General features: G+C 48.0%; 1 protein-coding gene across 3 annotated transcripts in view; it reads left to right on the forward strand.

Annotated features, from left to right (window-relative positions):
- NRF1 (nuclear respiratory factor 1) overlaps nucleotides 1-21,119 on the forward strand; it is a 136,482-nt gene extending 115,363 nt beyond the window's left edge. For all 3 annotated transcript variants that reach the window (XM_029073292.2, XM_029073291.2, XM_029073294.2), the window contains one exon: nucleotides 18,967-21,119. In XM_029073292.2, coding sequence (XP_028929125.1) covers nucleotides 18,967-19,130 — 164 coding nt within the window. In that variant the 3' untranslated portion in view covers nucleotides 19,131-21,119. The remainder of the gene's footprint in view (nucleotides 1-18,966) is intronic.
- Nucleotides 21,120-25,204: the final 4,085 nt, after the last annotated feature.

The raw sequence follows: 25,204 nt of genomic DNA on the forward strand, positions 1-25,204 counted from the left end.
GAACCCCGGCTCTGCCACTTGCCAGCTGTGTGACTTTGGGCAAGTCACTTAACTTCTCGGTGCCTCAGTTCCCTCATCTGTAAAATGGGGATTAAGACTGTGAGCCCCACGTGGGACAACCTGATTCCCCTGTGTCTACCCCAGCGCTTAGAACAGCGCTCGGCACATAGTAAGCGCTTAACAAATACCAACATTATTAACTAGTCACATCTACCTGCCCGGGGGACCAGGACACGTGCAAAGACACCTCTCTGCACAGGGGAGAAGCTTATTGTTGCCAAGGAGCACTTAGGAAAGCCTGGAATAGGAGAAGTGGGATCCTCTTCTCAGTTCCAAACTCAAGCCCCCTCTCCACTACCTGGGAATTCTGGACCCAAACAGGCCTGTGCAAGGCCCCGTCTCTATCTTTTTTTTTTCCAATGGTATTTTTTAAGCATTTACCAGGTATCAGTCATGATTCTAAGCGCTGGGGTAGATAGAGTAATCAGGTTGGAAACAGTCCGTGTCCCACATGGGGTTCACAGTTTTAATCCCCACTTATAAATGAGGTAGCCAAGCCACTGAGAAGTGAAGTGACTTTTCCCAAGGGTCACACAGCAGACAATTGGTGGAGTAGGGATCAGAACCCAGGTCCTTCTGACTCCCAGGCCTGGGCTCTCTCCAGTAGGCTGTGTTGCTTCTCTAATTTATCTCTGTCCTATCACTTTGATCTCGTGACCTAGTGGGAGCTTCCTTTCTCTGTTCATCTACCTCATGGTGGTAAAATACAGCCTACTTTGCAATCTCTGCCTCCCCAGCTTTGTCAGTTTCAGTCCTTTTCTCCCTTGTCTCTCTCAGCTCCATCTTCAAATCATCTTAATTCAGTGCCGACATGGATGCAGAATTCCCCGGCCTCTTGGGAATATTGGGTAGACCTCCCATATAACCAGTGCTTGAATCTGGAAGCTTTATTGTGTTGGGGACTGTTTTGTTATGTCTGAGTTTTGGCTGTTTTCATAAGTGATGACCCTGGTATCAATTAGGTCGCCCTTAATTTGTGACCTTTAATGCAAGAATGATCAAAGAGGGACTGCTGGATTTGCATCCCAGGCTTGCCACTCTTTGTTTTGGTTACAAGTTCCTGCATGCAGTTCTCCCACCTCTTAGCTGCCCCAAAGAGCGTTGACTGCTGGGATCTGTAGTTTCTTCAGGCCGCATGGCTTGCAAGAGATGTGAACCCCTTCTACCGATCCCTTTGTGTGAGGAGGATTAAAGCAGGCCTACGGGTAAAAAACCAGAGAGGCTCTCAGCCCGCCACCCCTCTTGAAAGGAATGGAGAGTTAGGATTCGTTAGGGATATTACAACTCTTTTTTTTCTCCTCTTTGGAACAACAGCTCTTTTTACAAGAGTGGGGGGAGGGGAGAGCAGACCCACAGACCTGAAAAGGCCTCTTCTCGTGAGAAGTAAACTAGGGAGTGAGAACTCTGAGCCGCGGCTTGGGGGAAGGGAAGGAGAAAGGGGTTGGGGGTTGGGGACATTATGAGAGATGGATGCAATCTGATCTGAATGGGAAGCTGGACCCACTCCCAGCAAGCTGCTGCAGTGGTGTGTGGCATCCTGAGAGTGGAAGCTTTAGGTTCTCCCCATAATCCCTCCCCACGGCCCCCGACCCAATCTCTACCCCCGTCTGAGAAAGAAGGTAAAATCCCCTTCTCAGTTAACTTTCCAGACAGGGCCTTTCCCTGGTAAGTCTGTTTCCTTTCCTCTTATATTGTTTTCATCTTGGGAAACATGTTGGTACATCTCAGATCAGGGGACACATCCTATTCAGCTTTGCTACCGAACCGTGATTTGTCCCATCGCTGTAAGCGAAGAGCAAAAAATGTTTGCATTCTCTCTCACCCTCCCCTCCTTCCCCACAACTGCGGTTTCCAAAGTTAAACAGGGACATCATGTCAGCCTAGCAAGCAGGTGCACACTGTTTACCTGCACCCTCATGTTTAGTGGTACATTGGGAATCAAATTAATGAAATTCAGAGTTTTAACTACAAGCCTGGCATAAATTGCTGTATGCTTGAATGAGTGGCCAGTGCTGTTTTAGTTAGAAAAACCAATCAATCAAGCAGTGGTATTTATTGACTACTTACTGCATACAGAGCACTGTGCTAAGTGTTTGGGAGAATGCCGTTCAACAGAGTTGGCAGACACACTGCCAGCCCATAGCAAGTTTACATCCAAACTTCTCTTTGTCTCTGCCAGGAATGATCAGAAAGAACTAACAGATATTTCCTCAAAGGCCATTGTATTTCAATTCACAGATTCCAAAATGATTCCAAAATGTTTTGAGAAGCAGCATGACCTAGTGGAAAGAGCATGAGCCTGGGAGTCAGAGGATTTAGGTTCTAATTCATTCATTCATTCAATAGTATTTATTGACCACTTACTATGTGCAGAGCACTGTAGTAAGCGCTTGGAATGTACAATTTGGCAACGGATAGAAACAATCCCTGCCCAATAATGGGCTCACAGTCTAAACGGGGAAGAATCCAGCTCTGCCAATTGTAATAATAATAATGTTGGTATTTGTTAAGCGCTTACTATGTGCAGAGCACTGTTCTAAGCGCTGGGGTAGACACAGGGGAATCAGGTTGTCCCACGTGGGGCTCACAGTCTTAATCCCCATTTTACAGATGAAGTAACTGAGTGCCAACCTGTGTGACATTGGGCAAGTCACTTCTGTTCCTCCGTTTCCTCAACTGTAAAGTGGGGACTCAATACCCGTTCGCCCTCTTACTCGGACTGTGAGCCCCATATGGGACAGGGACTTGGTCCGACCTAATTAACTTGTACCCACTCCAGCGCTTAAAACGGCGTAAAACACTTAAATACTGTAAAAAGAAAAAAAGTGATGGGAAGTTGTGGCTATAAGCTAGTTAAAGGCTCTGGTTTTATTTGTCAGTGGTGCCCAGGCTGGATGGCTATTTTCTTTTTGGTTCAGGTGCTAAGGGGTCCACAGACTGTCTTCAGGATCCCACACAGGATAGCTGAATATCCCCAGCCTCCAATGAAGTAGAGAATGTTGAACAGATATCAGAGTCATATGGCCAGTGTAGAGAGTCCAGTAGGATATTCCAGGCCCCAGAGAGGTTGGATTGCTCTGCCTTGCATATGCCCAGTTGGCAGGCTAATTGGTCAGACCTCCCCTTCAGCCCCAGTTCCTTTCTCTTCCTTTGGATTCAGTTTTTTCTACAAAACCTTGTGAGTGTCCTCCTAGGTCCATCACAACCCCTCCACTCAGGTGTCTAATGAAGGGTTTGGATTGAGGTCACAGGATTATTTGGAAGGATGACCACACTGGGAAACAGGTCTTAAAGCCACTTCACATTACCTGGGTCCTGCTGCAAAATGGGCCGGCGTCCTGACAGTGAGTATTCGTTGATTTTTGCCATTCCCACCGAACAGCTGAAGAAACTGAGGCCTCGAAACATGAAACAACTTGTTCGGGTCAGGGAGTGGGGTCGAACACCAGCTTGCTGTTGCTGGCTCTTAGTGAATTCCCCTCAGCGTACTTAGTGCTCTTCGGACATGACACTGCAAGAGGCCAGGACCTCTGGCATTAGCCCCAGGTGACCTCAGGTGTGACCAGGAAACTGCCGTTACCTGTGCCATGAAATGGGTTTCAGGACAGGAAGTTGTAAGGGGATCCCATCCCTCTCCTTTCTCCCCCCAGCAGACAGGCTCGTTGTTCTCTGCCAGACCAGGGGGTATCGGCTGCCAGTCCTCACTCCTTGCCTGGACCTTAACTGCTCAGTGTCCTTATTTGACTCCTCGTAGGCATGGCTGTATGCAAAGAAGTAGCAGCATCCCAAGGGTCATATTCCTAAATGTCAGCAGCTCCCAGCCATGCTGGGGGCTCTCACGGTCCCTGTCGCTCAGGACAAAGGGAGCCAAACCAGGATCTCACCCCAACTGCCTCCCCCGGGCCCTGATGGCACACGTATTAACAAAGGACTGAAGTCAGTTCCCCTCGACCCCTTCCTTTCAGAGCTCCCACAGAAGCGACCTTCCTATCGTGGGCCAACATCCACTGAGTTCTACTGCTTAAGGGAGGGAGTTGGGGTAGAATTAGGGTTTGGCGCTAACCGTGAAGCCCTTGGGCTTGTGATCACTTGTCTTCATGTCTTAGGGCACCCCCCCACATACTGCCCTTCCCTGGAGCACCTATCACAATTTCTTGATCTGCGACTCTCAGCCTTGTTATGTTTTTGGCTGGTGGCTCTTCAGTCCATGGGACTTGGCTATTCCTGTCTTCTACTGGGAGCCCCAGGCAGGATAGGGACTGTGTCTGATCTGATTATCTTAGCACAGTGGTGGGCATATAGTAAGAGCTTAATTCAAAATGAGCATTCTTATTTTTCACTGAATTGACATCTGTGAAAACAAAGCCCAGTGGACAAGTCTCCCTTCCCCAGACTTCTCGACAATCTCATCTGGATCTGGTGTGACCAAGTGCATCTCAGGAATGGGTTGGGAATGGCCAAGCATGCAGCCCAGATGTGTAAACCAACAGACAGATCCCAGGCAGCTTCCAAATGCTTTTTCTCTAGGGAACAGCACCAGGTTTTTGAGCACTTTAAATGTGTGTTTTTCTTTCATTTTAAAACGTTTTCCTCCCCTCATTGTAATAATAATAATGATAGCATTTGTTAAGCGCTTACTATGTGCCAAGCACTGTTCTAAGTCCTGGGATAGATACAAGCTACTCAAGTTGGACAGATTGGATACAGTCCCAATCCCACATATGGCTCACAGTGTTAATCTTCACTTTACAGATGAGGGAACTGAGGCACAGAGAAGTTAAGTGACTTGTCCAAGGTCTCCCAGCAGACAAGTAACGGAGCAGGAATTAGAACCCAGATCCTTCCGACTCCCAGGTCCATGTTCTATCCACTAGGCCATGCTGCTTCTCTTGTCACCTCAGGCTCTTGTCACCTCTGGTTCAGGAGGTAGCCCCGGACCCTGGGGCTGCTCCAACAGCCGGTCTTCTCAGAGGCTACACTGCAGAGGGCAGCACTCCCGCTTCCTGAGCCAGCCCCCTGTCTCCTGGTGACCTTCTCAGCTCGAAGACAGCTTGGCTTTTCCATAAAGCAGCTCATGTGACTGCAGTAATCCGCAGCCAGTAAACAGCTGGGCAGGATGACCACAGGAGGAATCGGCCTATTTTTCCACACCACAGGCTCCGGCTGCACAAGAATCCGAGCTGTCAAACGGGTGGCATCGCCTGCCTGTCCGCCCATCTCTCTGCCCCCTGACCGGAACTGCTCGAGTGTCCCTAATTGGCCATCCTCATCTGACACCTTATGTCTCCTCTTAGCTGCAGGCTAATGGTTCTGACAGACCCGCTGGCTGTAACGGAACATCCCCAAGCAGGTTCGAGTATCCCGATCTCCCGAGACCTGTGGGCTTGGTGAAGTGGTGACCCTTGGAAGGAGCTTCAGTTTTACAGTGAAACATCCACTGCTGTGAAGCAGGCAGTTCACGGGCCCGGGCAGAGGGTGCTTTTCAGCTTCAGGAGGCCCAAAGGATGGCGTTATTCTCGGTCCGTCCCTCGGGTATTCTCCCAGTTCCTTTTCTCTAATGGGAAATGGGTTTATAAGACTAATTTCCTCCAGCCTGTCCCCTTTCCCTATACCCTATAAATGACCTGCTGCAGCTTCTCCTTTCCTCTGTTACCCTGCTCCAGATTAGCTCTCGGAAAGGCATAGCCGTTTTCTGAATTTGTATTTTCCTTTGGGGGATGAGCCACTCTGCCCGGCTCATGTGTGGATTAACCCCACTCCTGCACAATTCCTTTCTCCCCTTTTCCGGTCTTGCTCATCCCCCATCCTCCCTACACGCATCCGAGCAGATCCATGAGGCCCTCTTTGTGGCCTCCCTCTCCCCTTTCCCTCCCCCAACGGATTAGGTTTTTGACGACCTCTTGGGAGACCCAAAGCTGCAGCCATCCTCTGTGCTTCCCACCTGCACACCTTGGGCTTCCATCTGAGGAAAATGCAGTTGTGAACATTGCTAATAGTAGGGTCCAATTTTGAGACATTCATACCAGCGGGGGAGGGCAGGCTAATCTGCACAAGGGACGCGGCCAGAGCCAGTTTGGAAAACACTCTTGGGGCCACATTCCTGGAGTCTAGAGTTACCTGGCCCTTTCCCTCCATTCACCAGACAACCCGCAATTGTCGAGGTTTAGAATTTTCTGAGCTGCTTTGTACTGGGTGCTTTTCCTTTCTTAAGTGAATGTGTCTCCACCAAAGGTGCCTGCGGGTCAATCCTTAGCAAAGCCTAGGCAAAAGCAAGAGAATCCTTCTCGGCCCAGTCACGCCTGCCTGGAGCAGGAGATTTTTGGAAAGGTATTATCTTGTAGAAAACCCTGGGATGATGGGCTGGATCTGTTCAGAGGATATCCAACTACAGGCACCAGGCAATGTGGCAGGTGGAACCGGGTCCTTTCCCAGACCTTCCCCAAGAACAGTGATGTCAGCAGTGACCAGACTGACAGACTGTATTTCAGGCCTGCTTACCCTGGCCCCGTCCTCCACCCGTGCTAAGACCACAGAGGCCGCAGGATATCCCCAGAACACAGGCAGTTTCTGTAGGTTTTGGGGGTCTTACAGAGCTTGAACTGGCCTTTAACTGTCAATCGGATAGCATATGTGAGGTGACCCTCTCTGCACCAGTTCAAACTAACATCTTTAAGGCCTGTGATGGATCATAATTAAAAAAAAACTAGTAACAAAGCCTCCAAAACTTACTGATAGATGTGAAGGTGTGAGCAGATTCACGAGAACGTGAAGTAGGCCTTTTCTAGGTCAGTCCACTGGTCCGTCCTCCCTGGAGTTCATCTCTGAAAGGCACAACAGAAGCTTGGAGGAACCATGTGATGGGTCTTTTTCATTTTGTTTTTTAATGGTATTTGTTAAGCATTTACTGTATGCCAGGCACTGAACTAAGTGCTGGGGTACATACAAGATAATCAAGTTGTCCTAGGTGGGTCTCATAGCTTCAATCCACATTTTATCAATGAGGTAGATGAGGCACAGTGAAGTGACTTACCCAAGGTCACATAGCAGACATGGGTCAGAGCCGGGATTAGAAGCTAGGCCCTCTGACTCCCAGGCCTGTGCTCTTTCCACTAGGCCACGCTGTTCTCTTTGCTATCCATTCTGTTGGTTAGGATTGTGCCAGCTATTATCCCCAACTTTCACTGAGCCAGGTTCTTCCTTTAACTCCTCCTTCATTAGAGTTGCCGGCTAAAATCCTGCCCATCCATTGTATTTAGGGTTTGGGATTGGAAGCCACATTCAGCTTCTTGGCAGTGAAGAGACAAAAACGTACATACAGACGTGAGTGATCAAGGGGGTGGAGGTGGAGAGGGCCTTTAGTTTGTCAACCGATTCTCTGCCACAGTGGAATGATTTGGTGAGTTGGATGAAAGTCCTCTTTCTGTCCTGAAGGTGCCTAAGACTGTGATATGCACCCGGCAGGCCTTCAATAACCATCTGAATGAGTGAATTAATTAATGCATAGGAGCCAAATATGCCCAAGAGTCAAAACGATCGTTGTGTTTGTTTTGAGCTTCTGGGTATATAATTGCCTGTATGAGGGACTTTTCTCTTTTTGTTTATGCTTCCATTAGGGTTTTTGAAGGCATGTCAGTGCACTGTTATTAACCCTAATAGCTTTCATCTCAGCCAGCAGTGTTATTGGCCTACTCACTCATAAGTTACTGCACTTAGAGTGTAATTTACTCCCAAGCCACTTTTTTTTTAATAAAAAGCAAATGTGCAGAGAAAAATAGCAGCAGTCTGGCAGAAAACAGTTAGCTGAAAGGGACTAACACTCTTCCTTTTTGTGTGATGCTGTCCCCCCTGCTGGAGCAGGATATCAAATGAAAGTGTGGTTAGAGTTGGAGTCAGTAAAGTGAATGTCTAAGTGGCACCTGCTTCATTCAACAGGTCTGCTTTCCAGGTGCCTCCCACTCCACATCTGCTCAGGACAAAAGCCTCTTTTCTGCTTCTGTTGGCCATACAGAGCTCAGAAAACTGAAAAAGAGACAAGCTGAATTCCGTATTTTGTTTGATTTTCCTGGCAGAGTTGTCCGCTTATTGAAAAAGAAAATTTTCATGGGACGACTCCACCTCAGAGATTTTCAGAGCCTTGGCGGAGTTTGCAAGTTGGGGTTAAAAAATCAGCTTTTGGATGGCAAATGAGGCAAAATGAATCTGGGGGTCATGGAAGGAGAATAAGCAGAAGAACCCTAAGTCGGTTCTCAGCTTAACCTCCAAGAAAATGTGATCATATATGTTTGGGAGAGTGGTATCCAGTCACTGCCCTGAATAAGCCCGTCCGTACACTTCTTTTATTCACTAGCAAATGTTGTTGCTGCTCCAAAGGAAGGCCAACCTGACTTTTACATAGTCTTCCTCCGGTCACTTTTTCAGATTTTTGGTCCCCAAAAAGAAGTAAAGGAAATAACTGACTAACTGACTTGTTAGCAATAATGAAGTCCTGGATGTTAATGGAAATATCTCCCTAGTAGAATGAGTACGCAAAATGCTGGGAAGACATATTTTAGATGAATGCAAAAAGTATCTGGTTACAGCTCAGATTTCCAACTGAACAATGGCAGCTTTCATAGTATTAAGCCATGTGTGTTCTCGTGTTCATATACGTATATGACTTAAGGAGGGAGCCCACTGGAACCGCTGAAAGGCTTACGGGTCTGGGCCTCTCTGATGAGCCTCATTTTGGCGATTCTTGCGGAAGAGAAAAGAGAGTTCACCTGATTATTCCTTCAGTAATAAGCCCATGCCCTGGCTCCCCTCCCCCAACATGGCCCCAAGAGTCATAAGGAGCTTTTAGGAACATCCCAAATTTCCGCTAGCCTGCCTTGCCCCTTGGCCCTGACCTTCTCTGCCCTGCCTCGCAGGCTCCTCAGCCTAGCTTGTGCTACGACAGCCTTGCTCTTGGCTGGGGTTTCCCTTTCTCAGTGCAAGGAACTACAATAGCCAAATTGCTTACATCTCTGAGATTCAGGGAACCGATATCAAATGTGAGTTTGTTTACGTGGGCCTCTGGAGGAAGCGTGTTTCTGAGAGAGGAGCACTTATTTAGAAAGCAGGAGATCTTACCTTTCACCCCCAACACCTTCACAAACTCACTGTAGCAGGTAGGAACTCTGACCCATTTCCCCACCGAACAGTGGAGATCTTTTCGGTCCCTCATAGCATTATACTGTATTAAGGGATAATGGCTATGAGAGGTTGGTCATCCCCAGAGAGAGGTGGTAAGAAAAGATAATAATGATAAAAAATAATGGCTCTGATCTACACCTTGCTTTTCTTCCAAGGCACTTCCATAAACTCTCGTTCTGCCCTTCTGGCATGAGTGTATGTTATAGCGCAGGGCCATGCTGTTAGAGCTCGGCGTTCTGGCGTCCAGAGCAGATCTGGAATTTGCCAGTCCTTCATTTGCTCGATCTGAAGAAGGCTTTTACCCATTTTTTTATGATATCTGTTAAGCGCTTACTGTGTGTCAAGCACTGTCCTAAGCGCTAGGGTAGATTCAAGGTTATCAGGTTGGGCACAGCTCCGAGGGGCTTGGCCTCCGCCGGCCACCCCTCGCACGTGACCCAGAGCTCCCATCCCAGACTGTCACTTCAACGCCCCGGTGGTTTCCCCGCCTTGTTTAGCGCTTTTTTAAACTTCCATTTCATTGTCAGACTTCTTGGCAGCAAACTGTGCAGATTGCAAGTGGAGTCTGCCCGAGAATGCCACAGGTGAGTTGATTCTTGTGAGGGGAGGCCAGGGGGAGGGGCAAGCAGCTGGTCAGCAGGGCAGCACCTCCCAGAGTCTGCAGGGCCTCACTGGGGATACTTCACAGGTGGCAGATGGTGCGTCTCACTCTCTCAGACTGCGAGATCGGTGGCCGTCTCCTTCCCTCACCCCCACCCCCTCCACTGTTTTCTTTTCATCTTGGTTGAGGCGAACAATAGAAATTTAGTCCATCTATCTTGGATGTGGTGATAGGACTAAGCAGAACAGGTGAAATAATTCTGGAGAGATATTGGTGTTATTTCTTCAACATGCTCAAAAATACCAGGAGGATCTCTGGAAACACATCTCAGGTCATGTAAATAGACTAATCTTATATTTCTGGGACAGGACTTTTTGATTCCTAGTACCTTTAAAACTTCCGCCTGTTCACTTTTCTCATCACACTGAAATTGTGTAAAACCATGTCTTTGTTCCATGAAGATAGGACACCAATTTGCACTGCTCCCTCTTCTTGGGCTCACAAAGCCTCCTGACTGTTGAAAGTAACATCACAACTGACTCCCTTGTTTTTGGTCTTAGCTTCCTTTCTCACCAACTAATGTGTGTGATAGCGGGAAGAGGCACTGAACAGGAAAGGTAAACTTAACAGTCTGAGGAGATGGTTGTTTGTCATCCTGGCCGGCAAGACTGTCAGGGGGTTCCTGCCGAGACCCTAAACCTTAGGAGGCCATGCTCCTAGCCTGATTCAAAACTCTTAGAGAGCAAGCTGATCTCTCTGGTGCTTGCCTGGGAGCCTCCCAATTGGGTAACGAGAACTGGTCATGTTGGATGTTACCAAGAAGATTATACCTTAGAGAGGGAGAAAGGACCTGGAGGCCACCCCTTTGCCTTCAGGCAAGATCACGCCAAAAATATCAAAGTCGGAAGAAAATCTGCTCTTCTTAAAGGGCTCCAGAGAAGGCTATCTTACTCCTTCCTTTGGTAATGCATTTCGTTTTTTTAACAGTCCTTGTTGTCAGGACATTCTTCCCTATATCTAATCTAAATCCCTTGGGCTGCTGTTTAAGCCTCTTCCCCTTATCTGTCCGGGAGGGAGATGGTGACCAGTGGCTGGCTTCATGTATGAAAAGCTTTCCACAACTTCAGAAGTGGGTGACTGTTGGTAATTTTATGTCGCTTCTCAGCCATCCACACTAATCACGGGCAGCCTACTTAGAGAGACTCACTTGGACTTGGGTGAACCTCGAGCGAAAAGGGACTTATTTCCAAGAGGGGAGGGGAGGGCAGATGGGATGTGGTGAAGAGAAGTTTTCCAGGATTTAACTTCTGGACCTGGGCACCACTTTCAGTGGAAGAGTTGATCCTAACAGTCTTACAGTCCTCTAGACTGTAAAATCATTCTGGGCAGGGTACATGTCTACCAATTTGAATGTACTCTCCCAAGCTCTTAGTACAGTGCTGTGCACACAGTAAGCACTCAGTAAATACCACTGATGATGATCAGTGAGGCACTTGGGGCACTGTGGTGAGACCTGTGCCCCAAGGAAACAGTCCTTTTCTGTGCTTAAAGGTACCTCTGGCTTTGTCCATCAGGGCATTACAGTGGCCCCACCCATGTGCTTGGCATCTACTGGGATGAATTGGCAGGTCCTAAAGCAGCACATCCTCTCAATAGCAATGGGAAAAGCTTCTTAGGAGGGGTTGACTCAGCACAGAGAGTTCTGGTCCTCCCAGCCTTCAAAGGAAACTTGCAGGCATTTAGTGATCACTGAAAAGCCACCAACTTTGAATGTGGACATGAGAAGAAATCTTGTGATCGGTGTACCTTAATGTTCCAGAAAATGGGGTGAGGAAAGGCCCCATCTCCTAACATCTTGTGGGAGCTGGGAAGTAAATTCCATCCACGCAGGCACACATGAAAGGGAGACCCAGAGTTATTCACTGTCCCACTTTCCACCCCCTTGTGCACGTGGCTTTCCACATCCCCTCACCAGGGCTGGTTTTGAGTGGCACTAGGGTGGTGAGCTCAGAGTGTGTGGGGGAAGAATGTTCCCCCACAGTAAGCATTCAATAAATACGATTGACTTGATTGATCCCCACTTCTCCTTGGACTTGTTTGAAGGGCCAAGATTCTAGTGAGGGCAGAGGTCTCCTCTAAAAGTCCCTTACTCACCAACCCTCATACCACTCCTTCCAAGTTTGCTTCTTGATATGGCAGCATATCTCCCAAGGGAGGAAAGGGAAGACGGGCAGTTTACCATTGCCTCCACCAAACAGCTGTCTGGAGATCACCCAAACCCCTGAATTTCCCTGCAACCTCAGTTGGAGGAAACAGTTGGGTTAGGGTCATGAACTCTGTCTTTTCACATGGGGAAGGCTGATGGGTTGAGTTAGCTCTCCCGGGATTTAATGTGTCTTTCTGCAGGCTCTAAGCCCTTTATAAGCCCCTAAGGTCTGTCCTGGACTCGGCCGCTTAGGTCATTCCGCTCGGCCTCTGCCTGGACTGGGTGAGGCCGTCCAAGGTCAAGAGCTCTCCTGGGGAGCCCGCCTTCCTTGGCTCTGGACCTCCCCAGCTCAAATAGACAAAGCATGAGCAGGAACTCTGCCCCGTGCTGCAGTTACAGTGAGAATGCAGAGAAAAGACAGCAGCCTCCAGCGGGCCTCTAGCCCCGGCTGGCTGAGCTGAAGGGATTCTGAGAAGAACCAGTAGCTCTCCCCCAGTACAGGTAGGCCTCCACATTGAGCTGGCAATAGTTCCAGACAACCAGCCCCTTCAACAGGTGATTCACACATTTTATCTGTCAGTCTATCTGCTTCGAACATATTGTCTTGAAAGGGGGAGCCCCCAGGTCTGGAGCCTCTGGTACTAAGCCAGCCCGGGGGAGGAGGGGTTGCCGAGGCCTTGGAGAACAGGGAAAAGAGGTCCAGCCTCCTTGCTCAGTTCAAGGGTGCTCTGGGGGGAATAGAGAGGACTGTGGAGAAATATGCCATTTTACGGTTGGGTCTGATCTATCAGTGAGGGAAACTTTCAGAGAGCATGCAGAAGCTGCAGAAAAGGTGTTGGGCCGGCAGGCAGGAGGGTGGGTGGGCAGGCTTCAACACTGCAGGTACTTTGTTCCCCTCCATGTTCTCGCCCCGAGGGGCCCCAGCAGGCTGAGGCCTGCCTGTCCCCTGCTCGGCATTTCTCGCAGGGAAATCCCACCTTCCTGTGTCCTGAGGGGGACTACTAAAGACCTTGACCATTCTTGCCTAATGACTATGGTTTTTGTTTGTACAGTGGAGCTTCTGACCGGGGTTGCTGCTCCTCTCTTTGGTTCCTCCCCTCTCCGTTGCCTTTGCTTTTGAGCGTGAATTTCAACAGAGACTGAGCCAGGAGAGCCAGGAGTGCAGCAGAGGCTGGGCCAGGAGAACCGGGAGTACAAGTAGCCATGGGATAATAATTGTTTTGGGTTCCTACCAGTCTAACTGGATGATCCCTTCCCAACCTCCATGGCTCCTGGGCCTCCTCAGCATCCTTGTTTCCTCCTGCCTCTCCTTAGCCCTTTTCTCCCCCTTTTGGGTATTTCCCTCCCACAGTAAAGCACAGAAATGAAGACAGGGAGTAGGTAGGGAGTTAATATACATACACCAGTCACCCTAATTAGCATCATTAAAATTCTCGTGGTGGTTAGAAATTCCAGACTCTGACCAACTAAAAAGCAGGGAAATTCTGAGTTAATGGACCGCGATGAACCTTTCACTACTGAATGCTTACTATAATTTGGAGAGAAAATCTTCTGACCCTTGATTCAATCAGTTGTATTGATTGAGCTCTTATTGTGTGCAGAGGTTCTCTCTTTCTACCGCCCACCCCGCACGCTCTGCTCCTCTGCCGCCCACCTCCTCACCGTCCCTCGGTCTCGCCTATCCCGCCGTCGACCCCCGGGTCACGTCCTCCCACTGGTCCTGGAACGCCCTCCCTCCTCACCTCCGCCAAACTGATTCTCTTTCCCTCTTCAAAGCCCTACTTAAAACTCACCTCCTCCAAGAGGCGTTTCCAGACTGAGCTCCTCTTCCCCCTCTACTCCCTCTGCCATCCCCCCTTTACCTCTCCGCAGCTAAAGCCTCATTTTCCCCTTTTCCCTCTGCTCCTCCACCTCTCCCTTCCCATCCCCACAGCACTGTACTCGTCCGCTCAACTGTATATATTTTCGTTACCCTATTTATTTTGTTAATGAATTGTACATCGCCTTGATTCTATTTAGTTGCCATTGTTTTTACCAGATGTTCTTCCCCTTGACTCTGTTTATTGCCATTGTTCTTGTCTGTCCGTCTCCCCCGATTAGACTGTAAGCCCGTCAAACGGCAGCGACTGTCTCTATCTGTTGCCGACTTGTTCATCCCAAGCGCTTAGTACAGTGCTCTGCACATAGTAAGCGCTCAATAAATACTACTGAATGAATGAATGAATGAATGAAGTACTTGGGAGAATGCAGTGTAACAGAGTTGGTAAACATGTTCCCTGCCCACAGGGAGCTTTCAGTCTAGACGGGGAGAGAGACATAAAAATAAATTAAGGTATGAACATATGTACTCTGGAGCTGAGGATGGGGTGAATAAAGGGTACAAGTGAAAGGGTGACACAGAAGGGAGAAGATAGGGGAAATAGCGGCTTAGGGAAGTTCTCTTGGATATGTGATTTTAATAAAGCTTTGAAGGTGGGGAGAGTGATAATCTGTTGGATATGAAGGAAGAGGAAGTTCTAGGCCAGAGGCAGGATGTGGGCGAGAGGTCGGTGGGGAGATAGATGAGATCAAGGTACAGTGAGTTTAGGTTGGCATTAGAGCAGCAAAGTGAATGTGGTGGGTTGTAATAATAATAAAAATTATGATATTTGTTAAGCGTTTACTATGTGCCAAGCACTATACTAAGTGTTGGGGTAGATAAGTAGAAAATCAGCTAGGGAAGATAAAGGGCAAGATGATTGAGTGCTTTAAAACCAATGACAAGGAGTTTCTGTTTGATACGGACGTAGATGAGCAACCACTGGAGGTTCTTGGGGGGTGGGGGAACATGACTGAACTGAAGATGAAGAAACCTGAAAAGAAGGAAGTACATTTAGGAAAGGAAATCCAAGAGGGTTTCAAGCTTAAGGCTGTTAGAAGGCTTCTTCTAGCTTGTACTCTCAGGCTTCACTCTGTAGACTTCTGGGGCCTTAAGAAAGTCTGCCTGCAGCTTGGGAGACCTAGAATCTCTATCTTCATCCAAGACTTAAACACATTCAGAGAACAAGAGTAATAGCATGTTGGTGTCTTTGTCTTGTAAGTACAATCTGCTTCCTCTTAGCTGAACTGCTGCAGTCTCGTGGTGATCCAACATAATCACAAAGATGAGCAAAGTGCCACTGAAGTAAACTTGGTTTTACTGATGGTTCTGACCCTTCTCTGAGCTTAAAGCAGGCAAGCTGGTTGCCAGACAGGGACCAGAGTGGAGCCAAGGTGGCAGCCCCAGAGTCGACAGAGTTCCCATCACCCTCCCTTGCCTATGCAGCCGGCCAAGCCAGGGGCGCTGCCGAAACGTCATCCATGAGAGTCCGGCTCAGCTGACCCTCCTTCGGTGCTAGCCCCCCTCCCCCCCCCTCCGTGCATGGTGGCAGCGTCGGATGGCAGGGCCAGGCAGGGGAGGTGTGTCGGGTAGACTGGCCTCATAACCCAGCTAGAGTGGCTTCAATGGCTGCAGCGGCACTGGAGGAGGGAGGATGGAGGGTGAGATGGCCACACGCAACAAATGGGGCGAGCTGGTTTGCAGAGCACCTGCTGTAGAAAGGACACTGTTTTGGGGTTTGGGAAAGATAATAGAAGTAAAAGACATAGACTCCATTTCTCTTTTATCTTCTTGTACCTTCCCCCCTCTTGATTTTTCCTTCTTTTCTTTTTCTTCTTTCTTCCTCCTTTCCTCTCCTGCCCTTTTTCCTCTCTCCCATTTCACCTCTCTTCCTCCTTCCCCTTCCCCTCTTCATCTCTCTCTCTCTCTCCTCTCCCCTCTCCCCCCACCCCCAACAGCTCTCTTCTCTGCCCCATCATTCCTTCATGCTTCACGCCATGTTTCTCTCACCCTCAAAATGAAAAGTTGAACTCCTTGCTATCTTTGTACTTCCTGGAAAACTGCAGGAAAGGGGACAGTTTGGAAAAAGAGACAAGAGACAGAACTGAGAATTGAGCGTCTGTAGTACTGATTTTCCTGAGGCTTTTCATACCTCAGTAACTATCTGGATCCCCGTCCACTGTAGTCTCTAGGCTCTCTGAGAAACCATTCTATGAGAAGGAGAATTTCTCCTGGTAAACTGTGATGGAATCATCACCTTCCTACCTCCAAAATCCCACTTCCCTTGGTTAACCAAGGGCCAAGTCCGATATGGAGGGAAAAGGAGTCTGTTCCAGTCATGGCATTTGTACCGGAAAGGAATTGTACTCCTAGGGCCAACTGATTATCAATCATTGGTATTTATTGAGCGCTTTCTGTGTGTAGAGCACTGTACTAAGTGTGCTTGGGAGAGTACAATACAACGGAGTTTGAAGTCAGTCTAAGGAAAACACTTTTGGCAAAAAGGCTGCCATTTTGGCCACATTTTTAAACCCTGACCAGAAGTGGAAGAGGACTGCGAGCCTGTTGTTGGGTAGGGATTGTCTCAGTTTGTTGCCAAATTGTACTTTCCAAGCACTTAGTGCAGTGCTCTGCACACAGTAAGCACTCAATAAATACCACTGAATGAATGAATGAAAGCTGCTTGCTGCGTGTCTTAGAGGAAATACGGAGTACAGTATGGCCTAGTGGAAAGATCATTGGCCTTAGGAGTCAGAGGACCAGGATTCTAATCCCAGCTCCACCACTTCTCTGCTTTATGACCTTTAGCAAGTCACTTCACTTCTATGCCTCAGGTCCTTCATCTGCAACAGCGTGAGCCTCCTATTTAGTCTGCGAGCCTCGCGTGGGACGTGGGACTGGATTGTCTTGTATCTACCCCGGCGCTTAATATGGTGCTTGGCACATAGTAAGCACTTAACAAGTACCACAATTACTGTTAAAACCAAAAAGATCAGCAAGCACACCCCAACCCTAGCTTTTCCCTTCTGACACTTTGAGCCCGGATCTCTAATGTCATGAACTGTTTAGTGTATTATTAACGACACTGGTGAACACTGACCAGCTGCAGCTCCCCAGCAGTTTGAATTCGAGTCTCCATAGTGAATCTGTGGACGTCTTCACTGACCCGCTGATCCAGGAGCTTCCTTTCTGTCAGTTTGCAGGGTCCAACTCTAAAAACCTAAAAAGAAGCGTGTCTGTCAGTGTGTGAAACGCTGCCTCTCACTTAATGCAATTGAAATGGCCCAAAATCCAAGCTTAGATTTAGCATGTGCTGTCTAGATTAGGGCTAATCAGGGGCCGGGTCTGAGCAGATGCGGCTCGGGAACAATCTCAGACCTGATTACTGCACCTCAGCATTTTAATCGTCTCTCTTCCAAGGGCGATCAGCTCTGCCTTAATGCGCAACAGGTTCTGCAACCTCTAGCCTCGGGAGCTCCCCCCTTTCAGTGGCTGTGGCCCTGTCCCAAAGGCAGCTACGTCAGAGACACTGAGACGATTTAGTCTAATCCCAGGCCGAAATGGATGTGAGGGAGAGAGAGAGAGGAAGGTTGGGGGGAGGGGGGAGAGGTGCAGCGAGACAGAGTTTCCAAAATGAGTGCGATTGGTACAGTCAAGTTGGCAGGGACCTTACCTGCATATTTGAAAAGAATGGGCCCTGGCGGGGTGGCGGGGGAGGGTTGAGGGGTTTATTTGAGGGGGCAGGGGATGGGTTGAGCCTGAGGAATCTCCCTTTCTTGTCAGCGTTCCTCCCTTTGGAAAACTATTAAGTCTTTGGAAAACTATTGAGTGGACCCAGCCCCCCAGCAATGGCCATCCTGGATGTCCTGAGAGGGCATTGATCCAAATGAGGAATCAGGATGTGATATCGGTACCCTCCAGGGAATCTGGGGGGCCATAAGCACAAGGCCTTTTGAGTTCGATTTTCAAAAGTGGTGGGATTCAGGGACCAGGTGGGATCATTGGTTTGTGGCTAACGGGCTTCCACATCACCCTGGCACGGGGTGAGAAAATGTGGTCCTCCCAGATGAACCAGATGCTTGGGTCTGAACCCTAACCGGAGGTGTGGTTTGTTTAGAGGTGCCAGGTTATAAAGAAGAAGAGCGAGGGGTGAGGGGGTGAGGGGGCATACGGAAGGGCAGGAGACTTCCCGAGTCTTGACTGGGGAAGGTTGTTGGAGTCATTCTTGTGGAAAATCTCAGCATCAGAGAAGGAAAGAGGACGCTCTACTTGCTCTAAGGAGCACCCTAAAAGTAGGAAAATATCTCAGGTTAAAGTTCTGACCTAACTTTCCGATCCGAAACTTTGGTGAGGTGACTATCGGGCTTCCCATCCTCAAGGGTCGTGGGCAAGCAGGCCAGAGAACATTGTTGACTAAGAAAATTTTCTGAGCCCAAACAGAACTGCCCAATTTTCAGGGGTAACCGAGTCATAACCCAGCACCAAAATATTTAGGAAACTGAACCCAGTTGCTTTGGATATGAGACCACCAGCCACTTTAGAAGAGATTCAACTTGGAACAGTCTGAGTTTAAACTGTGTCCAGGGATATTTCCCAAGGCAGGTAGAGCTCACTGCTCCAGGGGCCAGCCTTTTTATCTGTACCGTGGCTTTGCGTGCGTAAAATGGGGCGTGTGCTACCTGGGACTTGAGTTTCTGAGAACTGAAATGGCCAAGCCAGAAACCCAGTTGAGATCCTGATCTGGTCCACAGAGCACTGGGCCGGAACTCAGAGCTTCTGGGTTCTGCTTGGGGTTTGGCCACCATCTCCCTTCAGTGAGACCTTCAGGGGTCCCCTTCACCTCTCCAACTTCACTCCCCCCGACTCCCCGTCTCCCGTTTTGTGACGCCTAAAAATACCCAGGTCGTCTTCCCGAGGGAGTGGCGAGAGCCGGCAAGAGATTGCCCTGGACTCGATTGCTCCTCGGTGAGAAGCACTCGAAGCGGATGCAGCCCCACCCTCATGATCAATCCCTTTTCAGCCAGTCGAGGGTTAATGACCAATCGAAATGTCATGTTTCTGTCTCCCCAGGACTGGTGCAGATCCCCGTAAGCATGTACCAGACGGTGGTGACCAGCCTCGCCCAGGGAAACGGCCCGGTTCAGGTAGCCATGGCACCCGTGACCACAAGGATATCAGACAGCGCCGTGACCATGGACGGCCAGGCTGTGGAGGTGGTGACATTGGAACAGTGACGCTGCCCCAGGGTCGTGATGTCATTTTCTATCTCCTCCGAAGAATTTTTTTACGTGTTTGCAGAGGTGCAATCAGGCGGCATTAAGTCTCCCGACTTTGGAAGCAAAAGTTTCGTTAACCTTTTTTTTAAAAGGAAAGAAGAGCAGAGGATTTATGGAATTGCATTTTCGGCAGCACTCTGATTTCCCGGGATTTGGTGGGATTAGGATGCGGCTTTGTCAATTTCACTGTCCTGAAAGGCCAAATTGTGGCAGGACTCCATTCTGCGGAACCATGTGTATATACATATATGTATGTATGTGTGGGGGGGGGTGTGTATACTCGTGTGCGCGCACATGTGTATGTGTGAGAGTGATCCATATATGTATATGTGTACATATGCATATACACATTTACATATACAAGTATATATATACATATATATATATATATGAAACCCGCATGGAAGTGTTTGTATTAAAATCAAGGTGAGCTGTGGAAAAAACATGAATTTCATCCTTTTAGTAGGTGGTAGGGTCCTTAGCTGGACACAGTGACCCCGTTTTATATTTACACCGGGGTCATGGAGAAAGCAACCAACTAACTCAGGCAGAGATACTGGTGTCCTCACAGGAAGCTCTCCTCCCCAAAAGCAGGAACAATTCTACCATCCCCAGTCCTGCCAAGAACCCAGATTTCCAGGTTGGAGCAGGTTTGAAAAGGTGCATGTGCCCAGGCTGGGCCTGCAATAGCAGCAGCAGCAACAATAACAGCAAGAACAGCAGTAACGCAGCCTGGCAGGATCAAACACTCCTCAAGAGGCCAAATGACAGGTCTGACCAGGAGAGAGGAAAACTTTCTTGAAGCTCCCAGGGGTCTGGAGCGCTATCCCTAGATCCTCACCTTCTCCCTTCCCCTCCACTGAAAACCTCTCCTTTATCTCGTGATAATTCCAATTTAGCTTTGGTTTTTGTTGAGTCTTGATTTTGGTCATGAAAGTAATTCTAAAATGACATTGAGTATTGAGGGACTTGGAGGGGATGCGTGCGTGTGTGTGTGTGAGAGAGAGATAGAAAGTCTTGAGAATAGGGGACACCAACTAGTTTCCTTTCCTTTCCTACAACTCTGTAACTTAACTCTATTAAACCACAGAACTGAAAGGTACGTCTGATTCATGTGAGGTCTGACTGATATTAGTGTTACTGGGGGAGAAAATTCCTGAATTAGTGTTCCCTTCTCCAAGAGTCCAATTCTTAAAAGCATTGCCTTTTCAGAGAAGATTTTTGAGGTGAGAAAAGCTTCTCAGTTGTACCCTAATACGGTGGTTTTGGGGAACAAAGACCCCACCTTCTAGCTCAGTGCAGCAGGGACCCTCCCTGCACAGCTTTGCAGCTGTTAATGGACGTTGGTTGGTTCGTGGGGAAATTCTGAGATCTACCGAACGTGAGAGCACCAAGCAGTTTTCAGTGGCCAGTTTCTCTTGACTTCAACATGGGCCTAACCGAGGGCCCCCTGAGTACAGGACCGCCTCTTTCCCCTCTCCCTCCCCCCAGAAACCACCCCCAAACCCCACAGTGTTGCAGCAGTGTGTTTCCAATGTGGGTTTTTTTTTAATGCAACGTCAAGAAAGTCTTCATATCTTCTTGCTCAGCCTTTGAGAAGATTTCAGATTCTTGTATTTGCTTGTTTTATATGAAACTACCCAATGTTCTTTGTATATTTTTTTCTGTACGTTTGGGAGGAGGGACATTTACATATAACTGTCCTAGGTCTACAATTTGTTATTTTTTTAATATTATTATTTTTTTTTATCGTCATTGTGGAAATGTCCAGTGGCTTTAAAGTCCGTGTTTCCTTTGTGATAAAATAACCTCCTGATAGTCTGAGAGATTGCCAAGAAGAATAAAGGAAAACAAAAAGCCCAGTAGCAGAGCATGAAATCCGTGTTGTTCTCCCGTTCTGTCTATAACTGCCTCATTCAATAAATAAATTGTTACAGATGTGACTAACTGGGGGATTTGAGTTCATCTCTGGTGAGACCTTGGTTCTCAGGAGTTTGTGCTTGCATGATTTGGTGATGATGATAATTCTGGAATGTTTTTATTAAGCACTTACTATGTGCTAGTGTGCTGAAGCAGATTTGAAATGATCAGATTAGGCACAGTCCCAACCCCACACAGGGCTCACAATCTAGGAGTAGGGAAGAGCAGGGGTCCGGCTTCATTGTACCGATGAGAAGACGGGGCACAGAGATTGTGACCTCACCTAGGATACTCCTCAAGCCAGTGGTAGAGCTGGGTTTGGAATTCAGGTCTCTTTTTTTTTCAGTGGTATTTGTTAAGCGCCTACTATGTGTTAAGCACTGTTCTAAGCACTCCACTAGACCACACTGTCAAGTGAAATGTTTGGCTTTTTGGGAAGAGTTAGCATCGGTCTCCCTGTCATCTACAGTTCTCTCGTGGTTTGTGGGGAGTGGTATCCAAAACGGAACGTGAGTCGTCCCTCAGGGTGGGGTGAAGGACCCTGGTGTTTCTGGAGGTGATGTCACTGAGATCCCTTTTCCTTTCTGTAATTTGTTTTAGCGACTGACCCACTGCTAGGTTGTTAGCTCCTTGAGCGCATGAATTACACCTACCGATTCTGTTGCACTCTGCCCACAGCAGGAGTTCGAAGAATTCTGTTCAGAGAAGGTTAAGGTCTAATCTGACTATCAGTGACTGTTAGGAAGAAAACTGGTGGCCCTCCTGTGCTCGGGGCTAGAATGTTGGTTCTGCCTGCGGGCTGGGGAGGAAGTGGATCAGCTGTCCTACCTCCCAACTCTAGGACATTGAAAGTTGTCCTCTTGGGCTGAAATAGCTGCTGAGGGTGAAAGTGGGACAAGATAGAGAAGTGGGCTTGCCTGAGCTGGGAGGCACTGAAACAGTTTGCAGGGGGACGTGGTGGACTCTGCTGGAATCATGTATGAATGAGGGGAGAGGTACTCCTCTGTCTGTAAAGGGATGTCTATGGCCCCACCTGGGAGCGTGAGGATACACCGGGGGGACTTGAGGAGGCTCCTCTCAGCCCTAGAACTGATTCCTCCATGAAATTCCTCAGAAGAAACATGTCTACTAATTATCTTGTACTCTCCCAAGTGCTTAAAACAGTACTTTGCACGTAGTAAGTGCTCAATAAATAACTTCGATTGATTGAAGGTGGGTCTCCACAGCCAAAGGGAAGGGGAATCGAAGTGGTGACCCAGGTTGTAGTCAACTTGGGTGCGTCCTTAGTTGACTAATTTTTTTCCAGTTGGGCATAAGCCATGTATCTTCCTGTCACTGCTTCACGATGGTCCGTTGCAAGCGTGCCCTAGACGGCTCCACCAGGTCATGCAGTCCCATCATAAGGACCAGTCACAGCTCGTATGTTGCCACAGGTTTCCCGTGTGTGGCACTTTCCCGCCAGGGAAAGTCGTGTCGATGATGCTACTTCCACCCCAAGTGTTTCTGGGATATATGGTCCTATTAAGGCTTATCTCTTTCCTTTTTCTCCAAACTTTGTAGCTCTCACCCCCTGTGCCAGCGCTTAGTACAGTGCTCTGCACATAGTAAGTGCTCAATAAATACGATTGAATGAATGAATATCATGGTCCCTGTGTATATTTAATCACATTCATCTTCAGTCTGCCTGTTTGAATGTGCAGGGGATTCTTGCTTGCAAGTGAGGGAATCAATTGATCAGTGATATCTATTGAGTGCTTACTTTGTGCAGACCGCTGTACCAAGCATTTCGGAGAATATGACAGAGTTGGTAGACATGTTCCCTGCCCACACCAAGCTTACAGTCTAGGGTGGGGGAGACAGACATTGATATAAATAATGTTTGAATTGCTGTGGAGTGAGGGTGAGGTGAATATCAAATGCCCAAAGGTCACAGATCCAAGTGTACAGACAACACAGAAGGGAGAGGGAGTTGGGGAAAAGAGGGTTTAATCGGGGAAGGCTCCTTGGAGGAGATGAGACCTCACCACTATGATTACTATTAAGGCCTACCTAGGGTTTGGGGACCAATTTTTCTCTGTCCACTTGCATGCAGCTTTGCACTTCATAGCCTCAGTCGTGTCTTGCCAGCTCTCGTATGCAGACGCATCATCGGCCCCAAAATTCAGGGTGTCTGGTTACTCCTGTGTCTCTGTGTGAGAATGCTTTGGATCTTCCAGCTGCCATAATCTCTCCCTTTTGGCTTTCTACCTTCCTGCTGATAGGAGATGGGGCAGTGCCAACCAGTAGCTTCAGACACTCTTTTGATGTTGGCTTTAAGCCTCCTGTTATTCTCCAAGTCACTTAAAAACAGGGTCTGGTTTCTTGGCCTAGGTAGATCCCGGCCACCTGGGCCCACACGCTGCTGTGGAGTAAAGCAGCCCAGAGCAGCAGCAATAGTTCATAAAGGAGCCGATGGTACTAACTTCCGGAGGACACTGTTTCAGGCCCGGACTCGCCCGTTCATCTCCCCTCTGAGCGCTTTACCACCTACGGGCTCGATTCAAAGTCACCCCCAATTCATTCAATTGTATTTATTGAGCACTTACTGTGTGCAGAGCACTGTAATAAGGCTTGAGGGAGTACAATACAACAATAAGCTGACACATTCCCTGCCCACAACGGGCTTACAGTCTAGAGGAGGAGATGTGATCCTTGCCCACAAGTTTTCTCCCCAATTCACTCTGCTCTCTGTTAATATTGCAATCTTTCTGCTTGAGCATGAGATGCTATCAGGCAATTTGGTCTTCTTTCTTCAGAATCTTCTTTCAGTGGTCAATGGTCAATCAATCACTCCATGATATTTATTGATCACCTACTGAGAACAAAGCATCTCCCTTCTTTGTCATCAAGAGAAGCAGCTCAGCCTAGTGGAAAGAGCACAGGCCTGGGGGTCAGAGGTCCTGAGTTCTAATGTTGACTTTGCCATGTATCTGTTGTGTGACCTAAGGCAAGTCACTTAACTTCTCCGAGCCTCAGTTTCCTCATCTGTAAAATGGGCTTACTTAGACTGTAAGCCCCATGGGGGACAGGAACTGTGTCCAAACTGATTAGAACAGTACTTGGCCCATAGTAAGTGTTTAAGTACTATAATATTAATAATAATTTCTGCACTTGGACCTGTATACTTTGGGCACTTAATAGTCACCCTACCCTCAGCTCCACAGTATTTACATACATATCCATGATTTATTATATTATTATGATTATTTATATCAATGCCTGTCTCCCCTTCTAGACTGTAAACTCATGGGCAGGGAACAAGTCTACCAACTCATTCATTCAATAGTATTGTTTGACCGCTTACTGTGCGCAGAGCTTGATACTAAGTGCATGGAATGTACACCTCTGTTATATCATACTCTCTCGAGCACTTAGAATAATGCTTTGCTCACAGTAAGCACTCAGTAAATACCATTGAGTGATTGACTGATTGATTAAGAATTTGGTAGAGTAATAATAATAATATAATAATCTTGGTATTTGTTAAGCGCTTACTATGTGCAGAGCACTGTTCTAAGTGGTGGGGTAGATACAGGGTAATCAGTTTGTCCCAAGTGAGACTCACAGTTAATCCCCATTTTACAGATGAGGTAACTGAGGCACAGAGAAATTAAGTGACTTGCCCACAGTCACAGCTAACAAGTGGCAGAGCTGGGATTCAAACCCATGACCTCTAACTCCCAAGCCCAGGCTGTTTCCACTGAGCCACGCTGCTTACAACAAAAACAAGAAGCGTGTTCTCTGCCCTCGAGGAATTTACCATCTAATGGGACAAGCAGACAGACCAAAGTTATTTTCAAATTGAAGGGGACAGGAGGAGAAACCTGGATACAAATAGGTAGCAATACAGATACGTCAGGGTAAAATAGGTAAAATGGCAGGGTGAATAAATAATCGGATATACGAGTCAATAAGCAAGGTGGGGAGGCTAGGAATAAAATACATAAGGGTGGCTGTCGGGTGGATGGATTAGGTAGCGTGTTGTGACGATCAGGGAGGGCTTCCTGGAGGAGGTGGGATTAGGAGGGCTTTGAAGATGGACAGAGCTGCAGTCTCGCAGATTTGTGAGGGGA

The sequence above is a fragment of the Ornithorhynchus anatinus genome, chromosome 10 (genome assembly GCF_004115215.2).
Source record: "Ornithorhynchus anatinus isolate Pmale09 chromosome 10, mOrnAna1.pri.v4, whole genome shotgun sequence".
NCBI classification, from domain to species: domain Eukaryota; kingdom Metazoa; phylum Chordata; class Mammalia; order Monotremata; family Ornithorhynchidae; genus Ornithorhynchus; species Ornithorhynchus anatinus.